Source organism: Lactuca saligna, chromosome 7 (assembly GCF_052625555.1).
Source record: "Lactuca saligna cultivar CGN05327 chromosome 7, ASM5262555v1, whole genome shotgun sequence".
Classification (NCBI taxonomy): Eukaryota; Viridiplantae; Streptophyta; class Magnoliopsida; order Asterales; family Asteraceae; genus Lactuca; species Lactuca saligna.
Window position 1 is genome coordinate 183,109,320 of NC_136423.1, and position 20,588 is coordinate 183,129,907.

Here is a 20,588-nt window from a genome sequence, read left to right on the forward strand (position 1 = left end):
ACACACACACTAGTGACTAGTGAAGTGAAAAGGGTTGTGCTAATCACGGCCTAAGAAATGTGATTTTGGAAAGATAATCAAATGATTTTCACTCTTATTTTACCTGTTATTTTTTATTGTTGTTCTGAGTAAGCAAATGAAACAGAAATAGGATATGATTGATAATTAATTTACAAGCTAAGTTTGATGACAATTACTCAAAAAGGTAAATTTAATATAAAATTATAAAATAATGATATTAGAACTTCTTTTCAATTCTCATGCTCAACTTATTTCGATGTCGGTGCTCAAGACAAGTATATCTTCAATTCCTCGAGCTTAACTTCTTTTCAATCCCTCAATCATAAATGAACCCATTTTACATATACATGCTTTCTTTTCTTGTTTGTTATTTTATTAATCCAATTGACTTCTATCAGTGAGACGCCTCTCACCGGAAACATCCTGACAAAAGAATGAAAGTAGAAAATTCAAGACTTACCTTCCAACTATGCCTTCCAAGAAACATTGTATAATTAGTTCAAGAAAGATCCATTGAAGAACACAAGAAGTATACATGTGTTGTCTGGGGACACAGTCAAGGAAGAGCCAAGGATGAAACCTAATGATGAAAATCAAAATAGATCTTAAGAAAACTGACAAAACATCTAAATTTGATAAAAAAAAAAAAAAAAACATATGCCATAAACATAACAAATTCAAAATCCTAATCAAACCCAAACCCAAAGGAAACCAAACCATTACCACATCAAAATGTAAATATTAGTGTTAAAAATCATATCAGTATATTTGAATAATTGATTATTTAGATCCATTAAGCTAAAAGATATGAAATTTTTGTTTACCTTAAGCCTATGCTTTTGCTTTGTACTTGCAAAAAAAAAAGATACCATGATGTAAACAAGATTTAATAATTGTAAAGCTATTCATCCATTTGTGAAAGATGAGGGCAATTTTTAATCATTATAATCTAATTTTACTTTCTTTAAGTTTAACTAATTCAAGAAAAGTAGCAAATGATTTAAAGCCATGCATTTACCAAGAATGACGGAAGTATATATTGAGCTGTAAAATACCTTGATGCCCTTCTGTTTTTATGAATTCCTCCAAACATAGAAATGTCGATGATAGCATTGTTGAGTGATGGCAGTGGAAACCTAACCTCATTACTCTTCATCGTCCATGATTGTCAGCCCATTTCCATGTCCACTTTTGTCAAAAGCTGTTTTTTTCTATAGATGTGTCCCCTCTTCATAATTGCTTCAAAATTTCTTAAAAATCCACCAAAAATAGTCTTTAATTCTCAAGAAACCCTGCCCCCACTTTCATTTAATCCCAATAAATCACCAAAATTCCACAAAAAATCGATAAAAAACCTCAAATATTTCCTTGAAAGCTACTTTCCCTAAATTCTAAGCTTGGGACTTTATATATATATATATATATATATATATATATATATATATATATATATATATATATATATATATAAAGCACAGTATATAACATCTCCAGATAGATGGTCAGGCAGAGATAACAATCCAAACAGTAGAAGATATGCTTCGTGCATGCGTCATGGAGTTTGGTGGTAACTGGGATAAATACTTACCTCTTGTCGAATTTTCATATAATAACAGTTACCACGCTTCAATGAAAATGCCACCATATGAAGTACTATATGGACGTAGATTCCGTACTCCATTATGTTGGCATGATGTAGGATAGAAAATCCTTGGAGGACCTAAAATGATTCAAGACACCACTGACAAGATTGAAATTGTATGAGAAAGAATGAAAGAGGCCTAGGATTAACAGAAGTCCTATGCGGAAAAGAGAAGACGACCCATAGAATTTCAGGTGGGTGATTTCGTAATTGTAACACCTTATTCCTGGTATGCCTATTATTCAAGTATCATGTGTTTTTCTATGGGACTCGACAAGTTGGAGGCCCAACTCATCGAGTAGAGTTGCGACCCGTGGACAATTTAAGTAACCTACTCGACGAGTCGGGGGACTGACTCGGTGAGTAGGTGCTGGTTGAGTGAAACCCTAAATCTGAGGGTTTGCACCCTATTTAAACACCTTATCTCAGCCTCCGTTGCCCTTATCACTCCTAGAAAGTTGTGCATCGAAACCCTAGCCGTTTTTTGGGTGTTCTAAGGCCATTTTGGTGCATTTGGTGATTTGTGAAGCTTGAAGAAGAATAAAGAAGCTTGAGAGTTCAAGTTAGGGCTTAGAGATTCAGAGATCTAGTTCCATTTTTAGCACAATCAAGGTAAAATTCCATGTCTTGGTCTTCTATGTGTTTATTCATCTTTAGACTTGGGTTTTGGTCACATTTAGGGCTTTCCAAGCCATATTCGGATTAGTGGAGTGTTATATGTGGTCTTGAATTCAGATCCGAGTCATTGGAAGGGTCTCATGGCATAAAGGTGCCAACTTTATGGCCATGAGAGCCCCATGCATCTTATAGAGCACCTTTTATGGCTTTTTAAGCCAAAGCCCCCATGCATGTACACCAAGTTTGGAGCTTTACGCATGAAATGGACATTAGGGGTGCTAGATCTATGGTTTTGAGATGTTAAGGCTCATCTAAATCGACTGTATAGTGTTGGTCAAGGATGGACTCGCCTAGTTGTTCCTGGGACTCCGCGAGTCACGGTGTAATGACCACCAAATCCTTTCTATGGATGGACCATTTGTTAGGGAGGAAAGTCTTGTAGACGTGTAGACGCGAAAAGGGACCTAGGAATCATGGTACTCGACGAGTGTATGAACAGACTCGATGAGTCCAAAGCAATTTCCAAATCTTTGAAGATGGACTCAACGAGTTGTTCATACAACTCGGCAAGTTGTAGATTGGACACGTTCTTATGAGGGAGATGAACTGCCGAGTTCAAGGAAGAACTCGGCGAGTCGAATGAAGATGGTCTCGATGGTTTGAATGAAGGAGAACTTGTCGAGTTCTTGCTGTGGAGTCAGGGTTGGATCGGGTTAGTGGAGTATGGACTCGACGAGTTGGTAGACCAACTTGGCGAGTCAGGTCAACTATGTGATGACTTTAACCAATGTGTGACTCTTCCTGGTTTTGGTATTGGCCCTGGTTAGGGTTGTATGTTCTGTTTGATGATTGTAGGGTTGTCGTGTAGGGATTAAAGAGTCGAGGAGAGTCGACCTTCACGCTGAGGATAGTTCAGAAACTACACAACATCGAGGTGAGTTACCGTCCAGTAGGAGTGGGTGTAAGGCACCAAGGTCGGCCCACTAGTAGTTGTTAGTTGGGATGGTTATCTTTGTGATAATTGTCTGGTCTAATTGTTGGATATGTATGTATGCTACACTACTAGGTATGTGAGTATGCTAGTTTGCTAGTTACCATGTTATATGAGATAGTATCAGTAGAAGGGGACTAGTCCTCGATTCGGTCATTAGGACCAATGGAGAGGTCGGACACCCCAAATATGTCTGATAACATGATTATGATATAATGTTATGTGTTAGTAGTATGGGGTGAAATAGTCCCCGAGTTCGGTTGAGATAGACCGGTGGGTAGGTCAACACCCCATAATAGCTTGACATGGGTAGGTCAGCACCCCAGAATGGCTTGATATGGGTAGGTCAGCACCCTAGAATGGCTTGACATGGGTAGGACGGGCACCCCATAATTGCCCGGTAGTATGTATGCTATGGGATTGTATGGTATGTGGTATGATGGGGGAACTCACTAAGCTTCGTGCTTACAGTTTCAATTTTGGTTTCAAGTACCTCTTAGTCCAAGGGGAAGGAGCCAACGGTGTAGCAATGCACCACACACGCACACTTATGATTTCCGCTTAGAGTTTTCTGGGATTGTACTCTGATATTTTGTTATTTTAGATGATTTGGTTTTGAGACATGATATTATGGTTTTATGTATTGACATGATTTTGGCAACGTTTTGATGAACCATTTTATAAATCACCTAATCAAAAGTGAAATTTTTGGCCTCAAATTTTGGGATGTTACAGTAATGCTAAAGGTGTTCCCATGGAAAAGCATTATGCGATTTGGGAAAAATGAAAATTAAGTCCAAGATTTGTTGGTCATTTCAAAATTATCTAGAGAATTGGTAAGCAAGCATATCGTTTGGAATTACCGGAAGATTTGGCAGGTATTCATGATGTGTTTCATGTGAGTTATCTGCGCAAATGTTTAAACTTATATACTTATATTATGAAACGGTCCTGTTATCCGAAGTGAATCTGAATAACAAATTAAGATATGTAGAAGAGCCTGAAGAGATCGTAAACGAAAGAACAACTGAATTACACAATAAAGAAGTGGACTTGGTGCTTGTCAAGTGGAAACACCATCGAGGCCCAAATTATACTTGGGAAAATAAGAATGAAATAAGAGCGAAATATCCTCATTTGTTTAAATCATTGTAATTTCAGGGACGAAATCCTCAAAAGGATGAGGTATTTTTAACATACACGTTCAGTTATCATGTTTTGTTTAAAAATGATTATTATTATATAATATATGAGTTTGAGCATTGAGTTCTAACAAGATAGTTTTATGAGATTTGAAGTAGAACTATGCTTAGAATCATTCAGAAAATATTGAAAATCTTATGAGATTCCAATCAAAAGCCAAATATTGAAATTTACAAAAATGTAAAAAAAAAAAATTAAGTTGGAAATAAGTAAAAATAATATTATTGAAAGTTGTAGATTATCTCGTTAGAAACATTTAGGCGAAAACCTCATTGAAATCCAAGTTATAACAAAGAAATTATGACTTATTGAATTTTTGCTACAGAACCGGCACAACGCCATATGACGTAAAAAGTGGGTTTACGATAAACTACTTTTTAGCTTTAATTATCTAAATGAAACTCGTAGTATTCATTAAACTAAGAATTTTCATAAAAAAACATCCAAATCTGACTTCATATGAGGAAGTTATGATTTTCGAGGTTTCACTATAGCAGTATACAACTAAAAACTCAAAATAAAGATCGAGTGATTTCTAGCTGACACAGTCTAAATGAGAATCGAATGTCTCGTCAATAGTAGTACAACGGTAAAAAGACAGACGAAAACGGATATCGGATGAAGAAGTTACGAATTTTAACGGACTTTTCCTGTCCTGGCCTGTTAAAAATATAATATCAAAAATGAAGTTAAAATTAGACGAAGGAATCTAAACAAAAGTTTTAGAGCGCGGTCATACCTATGCGTGGATATAAATAATGTCAAATACGGAGTTAGTATGCGAAAGTTATGAATTTTTGAAGTTTGATAAATCAAAGTACGCTCAGCATACATGAGTACGCCTAGCATACTAGTGTATGTGATCCAAAGTTGGCTACGTCGCCTACTTCTTTGCATGTGGTACACGTATTCGTTGCCTTGATGCGTCTGAACTAATCCCCTCGTACGCCCAACATACGATGGCTTACGCCCAGTGTAGTGGCTATTAAAGGAGTACGCCCCGCATACATGAAATTATGCCCAACGTAATCAGGTGCTTCGGATACTATAAATAAGGCGCGAGGCTGTCCGAATTTTGGTTACAAATTTGATTCTCTCTCACCCTCTACTCTCTCTTAAATTACCCTAACACCCCCGAAGCCTAGGAAACATCCCCGACATCCGAAACAAGTCCCGACGCACCGAAGACTTGAGAAAATAATATTTTCAAGTTAAAACTCTGCCCGCGTAAGGCCCGATTTTCAACTAAAATCCCCGGTTTCGTCAAAGAAAGTTATTTTTAGAGGCGAAGTGCTGCCCAAATTACCATTTCATCAATCGGTTATTTCACGGTGAGTTTAATATAAGGACAATTGTATGTTATGTGTTATATGTGAAATATGTTTTCCCGTGTTATTATAATAATGAACTATACATTTGACCACGAAAGTGAATGACTAAGCATCACTTGGGTATTGGTATGTAGCCTATGACCATGAAGTGAATGAGTAAGCATCACTTTGGCATTGATAGAATGCTAGATAGGGCTGAAAGCCTGTAAATTCTAGCAAAATGTTAATTCAGAAATCGTTTATTTCCTGTACCGCTTGAGCTGAAGTCTTATTGATGTATATCAAGATGAAATTGTTGAATCTCATTGATTGCAAATCTCTGAATCAAATCATTTGTTGAAATGGAAAGATTGTCACATGATTCACATGTCTTTGTTGTTCTTTGTCCCTATTTGTTTATGTCATATTGATATGTATATGACATAACATTATATTGTAACTGTTATTGAACTCACTAAGCATCACCCGCTTATCTCTCTCAATGTTTAAACTATTACATGTGATAAGCATCCAGTATAGTCATGTACTGGTAGAAGATGTAGAATAGATAATATTATAACTTTTGTATTTAGTGTATAATTTCCTGGGAATTTATGTAATATATAAAATCTTGTAAAAATTTTAATAGTCGGTTCGTATCCAGTCTTTTGTAATTTAACTATCAATATAAAATATTGTTTATGAATATGCATGTAGCATATTTTGGAGTAATATGATGTAGTTTTAGATCATTTTCCAACCGAATTATAATTCGGTTTGGTCTTAAGAATTTGAATTCGATTTGGTTTGGTTTTCGAATTGGACAAAAAAAAAGATTTCAAACCGAAGAAACCGATTCGAGGAAACTGAAAAACCGAACTGATTTCTACCCCTAATTGTAACTTATCGAGGAAACTGAAAAACCGAACCGAGAGAGTGTTTGACTTATTTTTTGAGAGATCAAAAGTCCTTTTAGAAAAAGATAAAATGTAAAGATATTTGATAAAAAAAAAAAAAAAAAACTACTTTTGAATTTGGAATATAAGAAAATCAAACCGTCTTTTTTATAACTTTTAAAAAAAGGACTCGATTCCTTTGGCCCCTAATTGTAACTTATAGAAATTGTGAGGGGAAAATTTTGTAATGTACCGTTCTTTATTATGTGCCTGCCCACCGCGTGTTCTTCCTTTCGCTCTCCCTCCACCTCCCCGTCCTCCCTCCATCTACGTTTCCCATCATAAACATACACAAAAATAACCCACAAACAGGTGGGTCGATAAATGCAGAGAGGGATTTTGAATAACTAAACATCGTTTTGTTTTAAATTTTGGGTTTTTTAGGTTTAGAATTTCGAACCAGATTTGAACTCCACAAAAATGTCGATCATATCGCAGGATGTGATAAAGGAATTCGAGAATATGATGGAATCAAGTCGGTGTTTTTCCCTAAAAAACCCTAATTCGTTGCTATCTTTGATTCATTTTCTTTTTCTTGTTATTTTGATCGCTAACATTTTTCTTTTTCTTTTTGCAAATTTGTTGTTTCAGTTGATGAGCCACTCAAGATTACGTTTGAGGTTTAGCTTTCTGCTCTCTTTCTATTTGTTTACATCATTATGTTTCTGATGGATCTGCTGGGTGTAGTTGAGAATGTGTATTTCAAATTAACGTGATCCTGTTTGGTAATTGTAAATCGTTTTGTGCTTGATCGGAACCTCCATATTCGAATCATAAGTTAACATTCGAGTCTTTTTGCTCAAATGAACAAGAGGTGTCAAATTGTAATACAAATGAACTCCCAGGTTGAAATTTTCTTATTTTCTGGTTTAGGCACCCATTTTTTTTTTGTAGTTTAAGTTTTTTTAGTATAAAATCATAACGGAATAATTTTCACCCTAAAAAAGGATATTTTTTTTTTATATCTACTTATTAAGCATTCAATTTTCTGGTTCTGCCATATATTAATGATAGCGATTGAGGTCTCACGTGGTGGTGTTATTTGAGTTTTGATGTCAATTAGGTTACTTCAAAAAAAAAAAATCTTTAAAGATTATTTGAAAAAGAAGTTTATCTTTAATTTTTATGGAGTTGTTTTACTCGAAGTGGAATTGGATGGTTATTTTCAGAATTTGCATCAAGGGTATCCAACTGAGGCCCTGATCCGGTTTCTAAAAGCAAGAGATGCAAATGTCCCCAGGGCCCACAAAATGGTCAGCTCAAATTCCTTTTTATGAAAGTCGAAATTCATATCTTATTTCAAGATTCCTTAAAAATGGAAATGGTCCTAATATTATAAATTTCAGCTTGTTGATTGTTTAAGTTGGAGGATTCAAAATGAGATTGATAATATATTGTCGGTGAGTTTCGACTATTTTTATTTTAACATGGTGCATTAATATAAATTCTATATATTCATGATTGCTATAGCCTATAAATAAGTCTATTCAAAATATTAACTTTTTTTTGTTTATATCATCTATACAGAAACCGATTGTTCCTGCTGACTTTTATAGAGGAGTCCGTGATTCACAGCTTTTAGGAATGTCAGGTTACACAAAAGAGGTATTTTACAATTTTGGCCTCCAAAGAAACATGGTAATTAAAGATTTCAATGACAACTGACTGTTGTTTGGTTTTGTTTGTTGTTAAAGGGGCGACCTGTTTTTGCTGTTGGTGTAGGGCTCAGCACATATGATAATGCCTCTGTAAGATAAGACTTATCATTAATGTTTTCTTACTTGGAAAAAAGGGTATATTCGTCTTTTGCTGTGGTATAGGCCATGTGTAAACATAACATAATGCAGCTACTATTCTCTCCACAAATAAATAATAAGTCGGTTTATACGAACGTCTTGATTATCGTAATTCTCTTCCTTTTTTTTAGATTCATTACTATGTTCAGTCGCATATCCAGATAAATGAATACAGAGACCGGATATTACTGGTAAGTTATTAATTGCAATAAGTAAATAATATTAGCTTTTAGCTTTTAGTTGATAATCCGATTTTCCTTTTTTTTTTTTTTTTTTTTTTTTTTATTTCTAGCCAGCTGCAACGAAAAAGTTTGACCGACATATTAGCACATGTGTGAAGGTTCTGGATATGACTGGACTTAAAATCTCACAACTCAGTCAACTTAAGGTGCTAAGACTGATTTTCTTTTAGTATAAATCTATATAATACAGTATATTTTTGGCCTGTTAAAGAAATTCAAGTTTCATGTCCTTACTTTTGTAGCCAACTTAAAATTTATGAAATAGCGTGACAAAATAATAATAAAAATCATATATATATATATTTTTTTTTATGATTGTATGCAGTTATTGACAGTTATATCTAGCATTGATGACTTGAACTACCCAGAAAAGAGTGACGCCTACTATATTGTGAATGCTCCATACATATTTTCAGCTTGCTGGAAGGTTTGTTATTTTAACTTCAACAAACAAAAAAAAAATTAATTTCCTGTTCGCCTGTAAGTTTAAAGTTTGTAGGTTGTGAGGCCTCTTTTGCAAGAAAGAACAAGGAAGAAAGTTCAAGTTCTTTCAGGTTGTGGAAAAGATGAATTATTGAAGGTGATAATCTCATAATGATATATTTTTACTTTTAAATAATCGAAGAGGGAAAAAAAAAAAAAATTAAAAGATGAAAAGAGAGTAGACTGGTAACGTAACGATGTTTGACTTGTTGAATAATGGGCAGATAATGGATTATGATTCACTCCCACATTTTGTTAGAAGAGAAGGAGGGGGATCATCTTCATCGAGAGGTTCAAAAAACAGCAATGGTACTGATGACAATTGCTTCTCATTGGATCATGAGTTCCATCAGGAGCTTTATAATTATATTAACAAGCAAGCTGAGGATGTGGAGCCTCCACGTGTCACAAAACACAGATCATTTCATGTGGACTTCCCTGAACCCAATCCGGATGATTGTAAGATTGCACAGAGTATAGAATCCGAATTACAAAAGTTCAGTCAGGGGAATGGAATTGCTGACCCCACACTAAATCAAGATCATAAGCAAAAGAAATAATTATACTATTAATAAAATTAAATATTTATTCCCTAAAAACCCGTTGAGGGTTTTAAGGATTACAAAAAAGACAGAAATGCTGTAACTTTATAACTTGCTTTCATGAGGGTAATAATCCTTCCTTGTGTCTCTCTCTATCTCTCTTTCAACTTTAAAAACTTGGTTTTCAATGTAACTTTTTTTGGATGAAAGAAACAGAAGGAGAAGAAACGAATATTACCTTCTTTTTATCAACTGTTTGCTTCGTACATATATAATATGATGATGTTAAAAGATTATTTGAAAAGAATGGTAACACTGACAGATGAAAGGAAAAGATGAATTAGGATAAATATGTAACAAGTTGGAATTTAATAAAGAAACTCTTATTCTGTTTACCCCTTATTTTTATTTATTAAATGATTCTCTACTTCATCTTTTTCATGCTTTAGATCAAATTTCTTTAATTTCTAACAAGATATGATAATATTTATTACAAAAATTTGAAGGTATAATCTCTACTTCATCTTGACACATGTTTCATGTTTGTGATTATAAAGAAAATATTATTATTAAGGATAACATATTTTTAAGGGAAATATTACCTCTAAAGTATGCAAATTAAATGTAATATTGGTGCATGGAAATTGTGGGTAACTTGATAACTTTGACACATTTTAGATTATTTGTTAAAATTTACGGAAAATGATGGATGTGTGACTAATTTCATGAACACATGACCAAATTAAAAAGGCGTGTTGAGGATTCTCAAGTTAGGAGCTAAATATTGATGATGTAGTTTCTTGCATGTTATAAAATGTTAGATGAAGTGCATATTTAGCAAGTATCTTTAGATGATATCAAATAAGATAGCGGTGCTATTTTAATAAAAGAAACATCAAAATGTATACGATGAAATGGGTGTGTAGTGGATCTAAAATCACTTGTGAAGTGATTGGCGCTTGAAAGTATAAATATAAATCACTGAATTAAAAAATAAGATGAAAAAAATATATTTCTTATATCGGAAGAAGTGGAAGAAAAGCTTCTCTCATTTTTGGTGGGCCATACCTTCTTTCCCTCACTTTTCTTTTCCTCACCTAAAAGTCAAGGAATGGGTGGGAAACCCTTTCCTCACTTTATATATATATATATATATTAAATAAAATAAATTTTTTTATTTATAATTTTTAAATTAATATCAAATATAAAATTTAATTAAAAATAAAAAGCATTTCATTAAGTAAAATAAAAATTACATTAACCATAATATTTAAATAAGTAGAAAAAAAAACCGCAAAAAAAAAAAAAAAAAAAAAAAAAAATCAAACAAACTACAACATAGTAAATTTTTTTAATTAATATCCTAATTTTATTTAAACCTAGATACGTCACTCGGAATCATCGTCTTCGGCATATCACTCTTCCTTCGTCTTCAAGAATCATATTATGCAATACTATACATGCATACATTACGTGTTGTAACCTTTTCACCTTATATGACCTTGCTCCGACCGTTAGTACTTGTCAACGTCTCTTAAGTACACCAAATGTTCGCTCCACATCCTTCCTAGCTGACTCTTGCGCCTCTTTAAACTTTTTCTTTTCGGGTCGTTAGGACATGTAAACGATTTTACAAAAACAGACAAGGGAGGATATATACCGTCAGTAAGATAGTATCTACACTTATATGCTACCCTATTTGCTTGAAAATGTACATCGTGTGACTTTCCAAGGTAGATATCGTTGAATACAAGCGACTGGTCTAGCACGTTGATGTCATTGTTTGCACCAGCTGGACCAAAGAATGCATGTTATATCCAAAGATCATGTGATACGATAGCCTCTAGAATGATCGTCGGCTCTTTGTGGTCGCCTCTCATTTATTGACCACGCCATGCGTTGGGGCATAATGACCAGCTCCAATGCATGCAATCAATACTACCTAGCATTCTGGGGAATCCATGTTTGCCTTCATACACCGTATACAATTGGTGGATATCGTTGATAGTTGGTTTGCGCAAATATCGTTGCCCATAAACCAAATAGATCGCTTTGCAGAACTTGTACACAGACTCCCTCACGGTACGCTCTGACATCCTAAAATACTCGTCCTATTTGTCTGCGCCCATGCCGTATACTAGCTGACGAATTGAAGCTGTGCATTTTTGAATGGGAGAGAAACATTTTTCCCCTTGCATCCATTTTCCATTAGAAATATGGAAAGCGGCCTTCCAAATCGCCAACAATACGTAAAAATAGTTCCTTCATCATCCGGAACCGACGTCGAAACTTTACAGCGTAGACGACGTCATCTGCAAAATAATCTTCTATAAGGCGATCGTGTCCGGCTTCGTGATTTCTACGTAACGACGACTTTCTTAGGTTAGGTCGTGCACATGATGTTTCACCTAGTTGGTTTTGATAGTATGCAACCATTTTCGCCATAACAGAACCGATAAACTTAGCCTCCTTTACTGCTGTCGAATCAGATGATGAAGATGATGATATTTTGAGTAATATTTTTTAGAGACAAATATATATTATGGTTTAAAAAATGATAAAATGTTTGAGTATTTATAGATTAAGAAAAGGGAAGGAAAAAAAGAAAAAAATATATATAAATATATACATATGCAATGGCTATATAGCCGTTTGAGTAAAAAAAGAACAAAAAAAAAACTCGTTGGCCAATGGTTAGAAGAGAGAGAGCGGGACTCTCTCCCCCCAGTGTCTTCCCGCGTTTCCTTTCCCGCACCCACGGTGCAGTGTGCGTAAGTGTGGGATCGGTTCTCGATCCTTCCCCACAGTCCCACTCCGTCCGACCTTAGAACAATATTTTTCTGTTATTGATGGATTTTTTTTTTCATTAGTATTTTGAAAAGATCTGTCGGCTGTTGCTTTTTTCTTTAAGTCTTATTTGTCAAACCCTTATTGGTTCCACCGTTTATGTTGTACACATACTTGCCTCCACTCCACTGATATCGACGTGTTGCTTGGAGGATGGTATTCTCTTCTGTTGTCTCTCACTCTCGATCTTCCTCACCCTTCTCTCTCAGCTTCCCTTTTGTCTCATTTTCTTCTTCTTCTAGGTAATTCCTTTTCTTTTGTTTTATTTTTTTGGTTTGTGTCTGTCGTTCCGGACAATTATCGTTGATTCTATTCACACTTTCATTGATATTCAATTTCTTCATCATCATGTCGATCTTCATTAGACGCCCCTCCTCCCCCCCTCTCTCTGTAGCACCTGGTTTCCGGTATGTGAATTTTATTTGAGCATTGCTCTAATTTAGCCTTGGACTCGGCGAGTCATAGGGTCCGACTCGCCGAGTAGGGACGAGACTCAGGACACGTTTTAAGTAGGCGACTCGGCGAGTCCACATCCTGGACTCGGCGAGTCACCGCTGCTGGATGAAACCCTAAGTTTCAAGGGTTTGCACCCTATTTAAACTTTCATTCCGCCCCAACTCGTCCCTATTCACCCCCAGAACTCCCCCTTCATCGTTTTCCCTTGTTTCCTTGAGAGTTTGAGGTGTTCTTGGTGTGTTCTTGAAGGTTTTGAGGAGTAAGAGGAGTAGATCAAGAAGAGGAGAAGGAGATCAGCCATCTTTGTGTCATTTCAGCATTTCCTTTGAGGTATAACCCGTTTTCCCCTTGGTTCTATGCTTAAAACTTCATTTGGGTCCTTCTTGGTCAATTCCCCAAGTTTGTATGTGCATTATATGTGGTAATAAGGCGTTTGGCCTTTGGATCTATGCAAGATTGAGCTCCAGGAGCTCAGATCTGTTAGCTTTTTGGCCCCATGAGGCTTGTTAGCCCTAGATCTACCCCTTTTGAGACATTTTGAGCCCTATAATCCATATTGGTGAATATCCACACGTAAAGTTGGAAACTTTACGTGGGATTCGTGTCCTAGAAGTCCAGATCTATGAATGGCATGGACTGGAACCGAACAAATCGGTATATTTAAGGAGTGCATGGCGACGACTCGGCGAGTCGCATAGGTGACTCGGCGAGTCTGGTCGCGAGTCACCGATTTGGTCCCTTCTTCATGTGTCGAGTTGAGCCTTGAGTCACAGGGGGTGACTCGGTGAGTTGGGAGCTGAACTCACCCATGTTAGGACTCGGCGAGTCAATGCCCTGACTCGGCGAGTCCAAGGCAATCTTCATAGCTCAAGAACAGACTCGGCGAGTTGTTCATACAACTCGGCGAGTCTTAGCATAAAGTGTTCATCGGATGAAGATGAACTCGACGAGTTGTTCATACAACTCGGCGAGTAGGATGAAGGTGTTGAATGACAGTTAGAAGGTGAACTCGTCGAGTCATAGCCCGACTCGACGAGTAGAACCAGGGACCCAGGACATTGGTTTGCTAGGGACTCGGCGAGTGGTGATCCACTCGGCGAGTCGGGTCAACTGAAAGTTGACTCCAGCTTTGGCTTAGAGCTAATCCAGGGGTAAAATGGTCATTTTACCTAAAGGACAGTTAGCAGTGTTTGATTGAGTATGTCGTGGAAATTGCAGCCGGAGGACTCCCGGAGCAGCAGCAGTCAGTTAGTTCCCGATCAGTTCAGCAGCTACTTTGAGGTGAGTTACCTTCCAGTAGCGGTGGGTCTAAGGCCACAATGCCGACCCACCAGTAGGAGATGTATGATAGATGATTGTCTTTGTGATATCATCTAAGTTCGCTATTACCTGACATGTTATATGCTAGCATGATATGCTGTATGTGATAGTAGTAGAGTTTGGTTGTTCGGACCGAAGGGTAGTCAGACACCCCAGATACGTCTGACAGTATGTGATGATATGTATGCATGCTGGCTTGTTATGTTATATGTGATCGTAGTAGTAGGGGTGAAATAGTCCCCGAGGATCGGTTGTTAGGACCGATGGGTAGTCAGCACCCCAGAATGGCTTGACATGGGTAGTCAGCACCCCAGAATGGCTTGACACGGGTAAGACGGCACCCCAGAATGGCCGTATGGGTAGGTCGGCACCCCAGAATGGTCGTACCGGGTAGTCAGGCACCCCAGAATAGCCTGGCAGTATGTATGTTATGTGTTTGTATGGTATGCGGTACGTTGGGGGAACTCACTAAGCTTTGTGCTTACGTTTACAGTTTTGTTTTCAGGTATCTCTGCATCGAAGGGGAAGGAGCCGGCGCGGTAGCGGCACGTCATACACACACTCTTCGGTTTCCGCATTTATGAGATTTACTGGGATTGTACTCTGATATTTTGATGGGATGTACGGTTTGGCTTTTGAGAACATGGTTGCAATGTGTTATGGTGTGAACAAACAATGTTTTTATTTATTAATGTTTTCTAAAGTAATATCTTAAAAATGAAATTTTCGGACGTAAAAATTGGGTCGTTACAAGTTGGTATCAGAGCCCTGGTTTGAGGGATTCGGACACGCCTTCGGGAGTGTTTGGACTCAAATCGAGGGATTGAAAGATTTTTCCAAAAGAAATTGTTCTTTAAAACCCGGAAAAGAGTCACGAGAAAGAGTAAAGTGTGTGACGTGCGCGACCGGCCGAGCTCAAGTAAGTATTCCCCATAGTACCCATACAAGTTTATGTTATGTTTATCAGCTTTATGAATATTGCATGCTAGAATAGGCTAAGGATCTAGGAGTGATGCCTTATGTGCCTGTTTATTTGTTACAGCTTATTGAATATTGCATGCTAGAATTGAGTAGACAGCAGTAGGGTAGCCTGTTTAGGTTATGCCTGATAGTATGAGCTTAGCATCCTATGTTAAGTGTCGTTTCTTGTTCTAAGAACAGTTTTGGCTTGAGTCTGTTTTTCCTTATCCGAATGCTGCTTGCTTCGTGCTCGGTGGGATTCTGAGTAATGGGAGTGAGCCACTAGGTAAACACGTCACACCACATGTAATCAGGGTTGAATAATCCCAAAGTGTTGGAACTGGCCCTATTGCGCAGCTCTTGTTTGAGTCCAACCGTTGTAGGGACGGGCCTTTTACTTGAAGGATTATCTAATCCTCATCACATGTGATGGTGTTTAGGTGGTGGCTAACTGGCATTATGAGGAGACCTACAGCAGCTGAGGACCAGTTGTGTTGAACTTGAGTTCTCCCTAGGGCAAGCCTAGGGTGAGAATATCGGAGAGTAGCAGTAGTAGAGGGGAGTTGGTGGAGTCGAGGAATTCCTCGGAGAAGGTACGGATAGATGTGGAAGGTAGTATGGGCCCGTACTACTGAAAGCAGAGGATCCGTACCCGAGCCGAGGAAGGCCAAGACGAGACCAAGGAACCTGTAAGTAGTTGAGATCCCTCAGAAAGTAGCAGTACCACTAATGATTATTATGATGTTTTGCAGAATGGTGGTACTTCGACCGAGACCGACAGATGGCGGGTCAGGAGAGGGGTCAGGTTCGGGATCTGGCACCGAGCCGATTGAGGAGAGGCTACGTGAGTTCATCACGTCGGAGATCACTATGGGCATCCTTGAGTCGACCCCCATCATCTTTGGGTCGATCAAGGAAGGGATCGTGGAGTTGATGGAGGATTGCCTACGGGCATTCAGGAGCGACTTGGCCTCTAGCCAGTCAGGATCTCGCACACTGTCCTTCAAGGACTTCAGGGGCAGTGGTGCGCCGGATTTCCATGGGGTGAAGGACCCCATTGTCGCCAGGCGGTGGATTGCGGATATTGAGTCTGCCCAGTTGACCAGCTTCTGCCCCGAGGGGTCGAAGGTGAGATACGCAGCAGGGTGTTTGCGGGACCGGGCCCGAGATTGGTGGGAGTCAGTGGGTGACTCGTTGGGAGCCTCGGCTATCGAGGCAATGACCTGGTCGGACTTTGTGGCTAGGTTCAGGGCAGAGTTTGCGCCAGCGGTCGAGCTTCAGCAGCTGGCCAGGGAGTTTCTAGACATGAGGCAGACGACAGAGACCGTGGCGGAGATCACCGCCAAGTTTCGGGAGAGGGCTTTATTGGTGCCCCAGTATGCAGGTGACGAGGATATGAGGAGGACTCGTTACCATGATATGCTACGAGCTGACATTCGGGAGCATGTTAGCTTTTCGGCTTGCCCTACCCTGGACTCCATGATTGCCAGGGCTAGGGAGAGAGAGATAGATTTGGAGCACATCCGGAAACGGAAACTTGAGGATGGTCAGGCATCAGGGGCTTCGGGGAAGAAGCCCAAGGGATCAGATGGGAGGCCGAAAGGCCAGTCGGGACCGAGCCGTTGCAGGAGGTGCGGCAGGCCGCACGAGGGGGCGTGCAGGATGGGATCGTCAGGCTTTTACAAGTGCGGCAAGTTTGGGCATATCAGCAGGGATTGCACTGCTCCTGCGACCGTTATTCAGACATCGGAGTTGCTGTGTTTCCACTGCAACCAGAGGGGCCACAAGAAGGCCAATTGCCCCATGTTGACAGTTTCAGCGCCAGTGAAGGCGCCAGCTCCAGCGACCCTGCGGATCACGGATGGCCGTCAGGGCAAGACAGAGGCTCCAGTGGTGAGGAGTCGGGCATTTCAGTTGACTGCCGAGGAGGCACGCGCCGCGTCCGATGTGGTGACGGGTATGATTCCTTCCTTCTATCTTTTATTTTACGTTGTTATGATATTGATATGTGCTCCGTGTATATACATGTGTATTAGGATCGTTCCATGTGAACGGCATCCCGGTTCAGGTATTGTTCGACTCGGGTGCATCCCGATCGTTCGTTTCTCTTGCTCTTAGCAAGAGATTTCATGAGACTTCAGGCGAGTTAGATTTCCCGTTAGAGGTAGAGATTGCTGATGATCGATCGGTGCGAGCATCGATGGTGTTTCGAGATTGTGTCCTGCGACTGTTTGAGGAGTGTTACCTGGTAGACTTGGTTCCCATTCCATTGCGTGGGAACAAGGTGATTATTGGTATGGATTGGTTGAGCCCTAATGGGGCAGTGATAGATTGCGCACAACAGCTAGTGCGAGTCAGGACCCCAAGCGGGGGAGAGTTAGTGATTCATGGAGAGCGGCCGCAGTGTGGACCCACTGTATGTTCAGCAGCGAGGGCTAGGCGCTACCTTCAGCAAGGATGCGCGGGTTATGTCGCGTACGTGATGGACACCCGGGAGGCGGGTAAGGCGACCATGAGCGAGGTCCCGGTGGTTCGAGATTTTGCTGATGTTTTTCCGGAGGAACTACCTGGGATACCTCCGGAGCGACAGGTGGAGTTCAGGATTGACCTCATTCCCGGTGCAGCTCCGATAGCCAAAGCACCGTATCGGTTGGCTCCTCCCGAGATGCAGGAGTTGTCTACGCAGCTGCAGGAGCTGCTGGACAAGGGATTTATTCGGCCGAGCAGTTCGCCCTGGGGAGCCCCGATTCTGTTTGTGAAGAAGAAGGATGGGTCGCATCGGATGTGTATAGATTATCGGGAGCTGAACAAGGTAACGGTGAAGAACCGTTACCCGCTTCCGAGGATTGATGACCTCTTTGACCAGCTTCAGGGCGCATCTTGGTTCTCCAAGATTGATTTGCGTTCGGGTTATCATCAGATGAGGGTCAGGGAGGAGGATATGCATAAGACCGCGTTTCGGACGCGCTATGGCCATTACGAGTTTGTGGTGATGCCGTTTGGGCTCACCAATGCTCCTGCCGCGTTCATGGACCTCATGAACCGTGTATGCAGACCGATGCTGGACCGGTCTGTGATAGTCTTTATCGATGATATCTTGGTTTATTCCAAGACCCGGGAGGAACATGAGGAGCATTTGAGAGAGGTGTTAGAGACCCTGAGGAGGGAGAGCTTGTATGCCAAGTTCTCCAAGTGTGAGTTTTGGTTGCGCGAGGTGCAATTTCTGGGGCACCTCGTCAACCAGAACGGGATTCTGGTCGATCCGGCCAAGGTCGAGGCCGTGATGAGATGGGAGGTTCCGAAGTCCCCATCTGAGATTCGGAGCTTCCTAGGATTGGCAGGCTACTATCGGAGATTTATCCAGGATTTCTCCAAGATAGCCGTGCCCCTGACGCGGCTGACGAAGAAAGCCGTGGTCTTTCGGTGGGGACCCGAGCAGCAGGCTGCATTTGAGACGCTGAGACAGAGATTGTGTGAGGCGCCGATCTTAGCCCTGCCAGAGGGCGTAGAGGATTTCGTGGTTTATTGTGATGCGTCCATTTCTGGGTTGGGTGCGGTGCTGATGCAAAGGGGGCATGTCATTGCTTACGCTTCGAGGCAGCTCAAGCCTCACGAGGCGAACTACCCGACGCACGATTTGGAGCTGGGGGCGGTGGTATTTGCCCTCAAGATTTGGCGACATTACCTATATGGGGTTCGGTGTACCATCTACACGGACCACAAGAGCTTGAGGTACCTCATGGACCAGCCGAATCTGAACATGAGGCAGCGTCGGTGGTTGGATGTGGTGAAGGATTATGATTGCGAGATCCTTTACCACCCGGGGAAGGCCAATGTGGTGGCCGATGCGCTTAGCCGCAAGACGGCGCCGATCAGGGACGCCTGTTTGAGGATGACTGTGGTGACTCCCCTGTTGGAGCAGATTCGGGAAGCTCAACAGGAGGCTATCAAGGAGGAGCATCGGAAGAGCGAGCGTGTAGTAGGTCAGGTTTCCTCCTTCGATTATGATAGCCGAGGGTTATTGACACTACACCATAGGGTGTGGGTGCCGTATCACGGGGGCGTGTGCCAGATTTTGATGGAGGAGGCGCACAAGTCCCGATTCTCTATTCATCCCGGGGCGACGAAGATGTATAGGGATCTTCGTCTAGACTATTGGTGGCCCTGCATGAAGCGGGATGTGGCATGGTACGTCGAGCGGTGCTTGACCTGCAGGAAGGTCAAGGCCGAACATCAGAGGCCGCATGGCAAGATGCAGCCGTTGGACATTCCACTGTGGAAGTGGGAAGATATCACGATGGATTTTATCACGAAGCTTCCCAGGACCGCGCGTGGATTGGATTCGATTTGGGTCATCGTGGATAGATTGACCAAGAGTGCTCACTTTATTCCGATTCCGGAGAGCATATCGGCCGAGAAATTGGCCGACATCTATATCAGGGAGATTGTGGCACGGCATGGGGTGCCGGTATCGGTGATCTCGAACAGGGATGTGCGTTTTACTTCCAGGTTTTGGAAGAGATTCCATGACGAGTTGGGCACTCGTCTGCATTTCAGCACCGCCTTTCACCCGCAGACAGATGGACAGAGTGAGCGGACCATCCAGACTTTGGAGGACATGTTGCGGGCGTGTGTTCTGGATTTCGGTGGTAGCTGGGATACCTATCTTCCTTTGGCTGAGTTCTCCTACAACAACAGCTATCACGCGAGTATCGACCGCCCTCCCTTCGAGATGTTGTACGGACGGAGGTGTAGGACCCCGATATGCTGGGGTGAGGTTGGCCAGAGAGTTATGGGAAGCACCGAAGTGGTGCTCAAGACGACTGAGAGGATCCAGCAGGTCCGGAGCAGGCTTCAGACTGCTCAGAGTCGGCAGAAAAGTTATGCCGACAAGCGTCGATCCGATTTAGAGTTCCAGGTCGGGGATATGGTCCTCCTGAAGGTGTCGCCGTGGAAAGGCGTCATCCGATTCAGGAAGCGGGGCAAGTTGGGCCCGCGATTCATCGGACCGTTCAGGGTCTTAGCCCGGGTGGGCAAGGTAGCATATAGGCTGGATCTGCCAGCCGAGCTTAGCCAGATCCACAGCACTTTCCATGTTTCGCAGTTGCGGAAGTGCCTAGTGGACGATTCTGCAGTAGTACCTTTGGAGGATATTCAGGTTGATGACAGCCTGAACTACATTGAGCGCCCAGTCGCAATCC

General features: G+C 40.9%; 1 protein-coding gene across 1 annotated transcript; it reads left to right on the forward strand.

The window, feature by feature from the left end:
- Positions 1 to 6,916: 6,916 nt before the first annotated feature.
- LOC145003876 (Sec14p-like phosphatidylinositol transfer family protein) lies at positions 6,917 to 9,951 on the forward strand. The gene is made up of 11 exons (XM_078962782.1): positions 6,917 to 7,216; positions 7,333 to 7,361; positions 7,911 to 7,994; positions 8,088 to 8,141; positions 8,269 to 8,346; positions 8,436 to 8,489; positions 8,669 to 8,728; positions 8,830 to 8,925; positions 9,105 to 9,206; positions 9,279 to 9,359; positions 9,487 to 9,951. The coding sequence occupies exons 1-11, from the start codon at positions 7,162 to 7,164 to the stop codon at positions 9,820 to 9,822; spliced, it is 1,029 nt and encodes a 342-aa protein (XP_078818908.1). The 5' UTR covers positions 6,917 to 7,161; the 3' UTR covers positions 9,823 to 9,951.
- Positions 9,952 to 20,588: the final 10,637 nt, after the last annotated feature.

Coding starts and splice junctions, on each gene's coding strand:
- LOC145003876 (XM_078962782.1), top strand. CDS start 7,162: ATGTCGATCATATCGCAGGATGTGATAAAGGAATTCGAGAATATGATG. Junction 7,995..8,087: donor TCCCCAGGGCCCACAAAATG/GTCAGCTCAAAT, acceptor TATAAATTTCAG/CTTGTTGATTGTTTAAGTTG. Junction 8,142..8,268: donor AGATTGATAATATATTGTCG/GTGAGTTTCGAC, acceptor TCATCTATACAG/AAACCGATTGTTCCTGCTGA.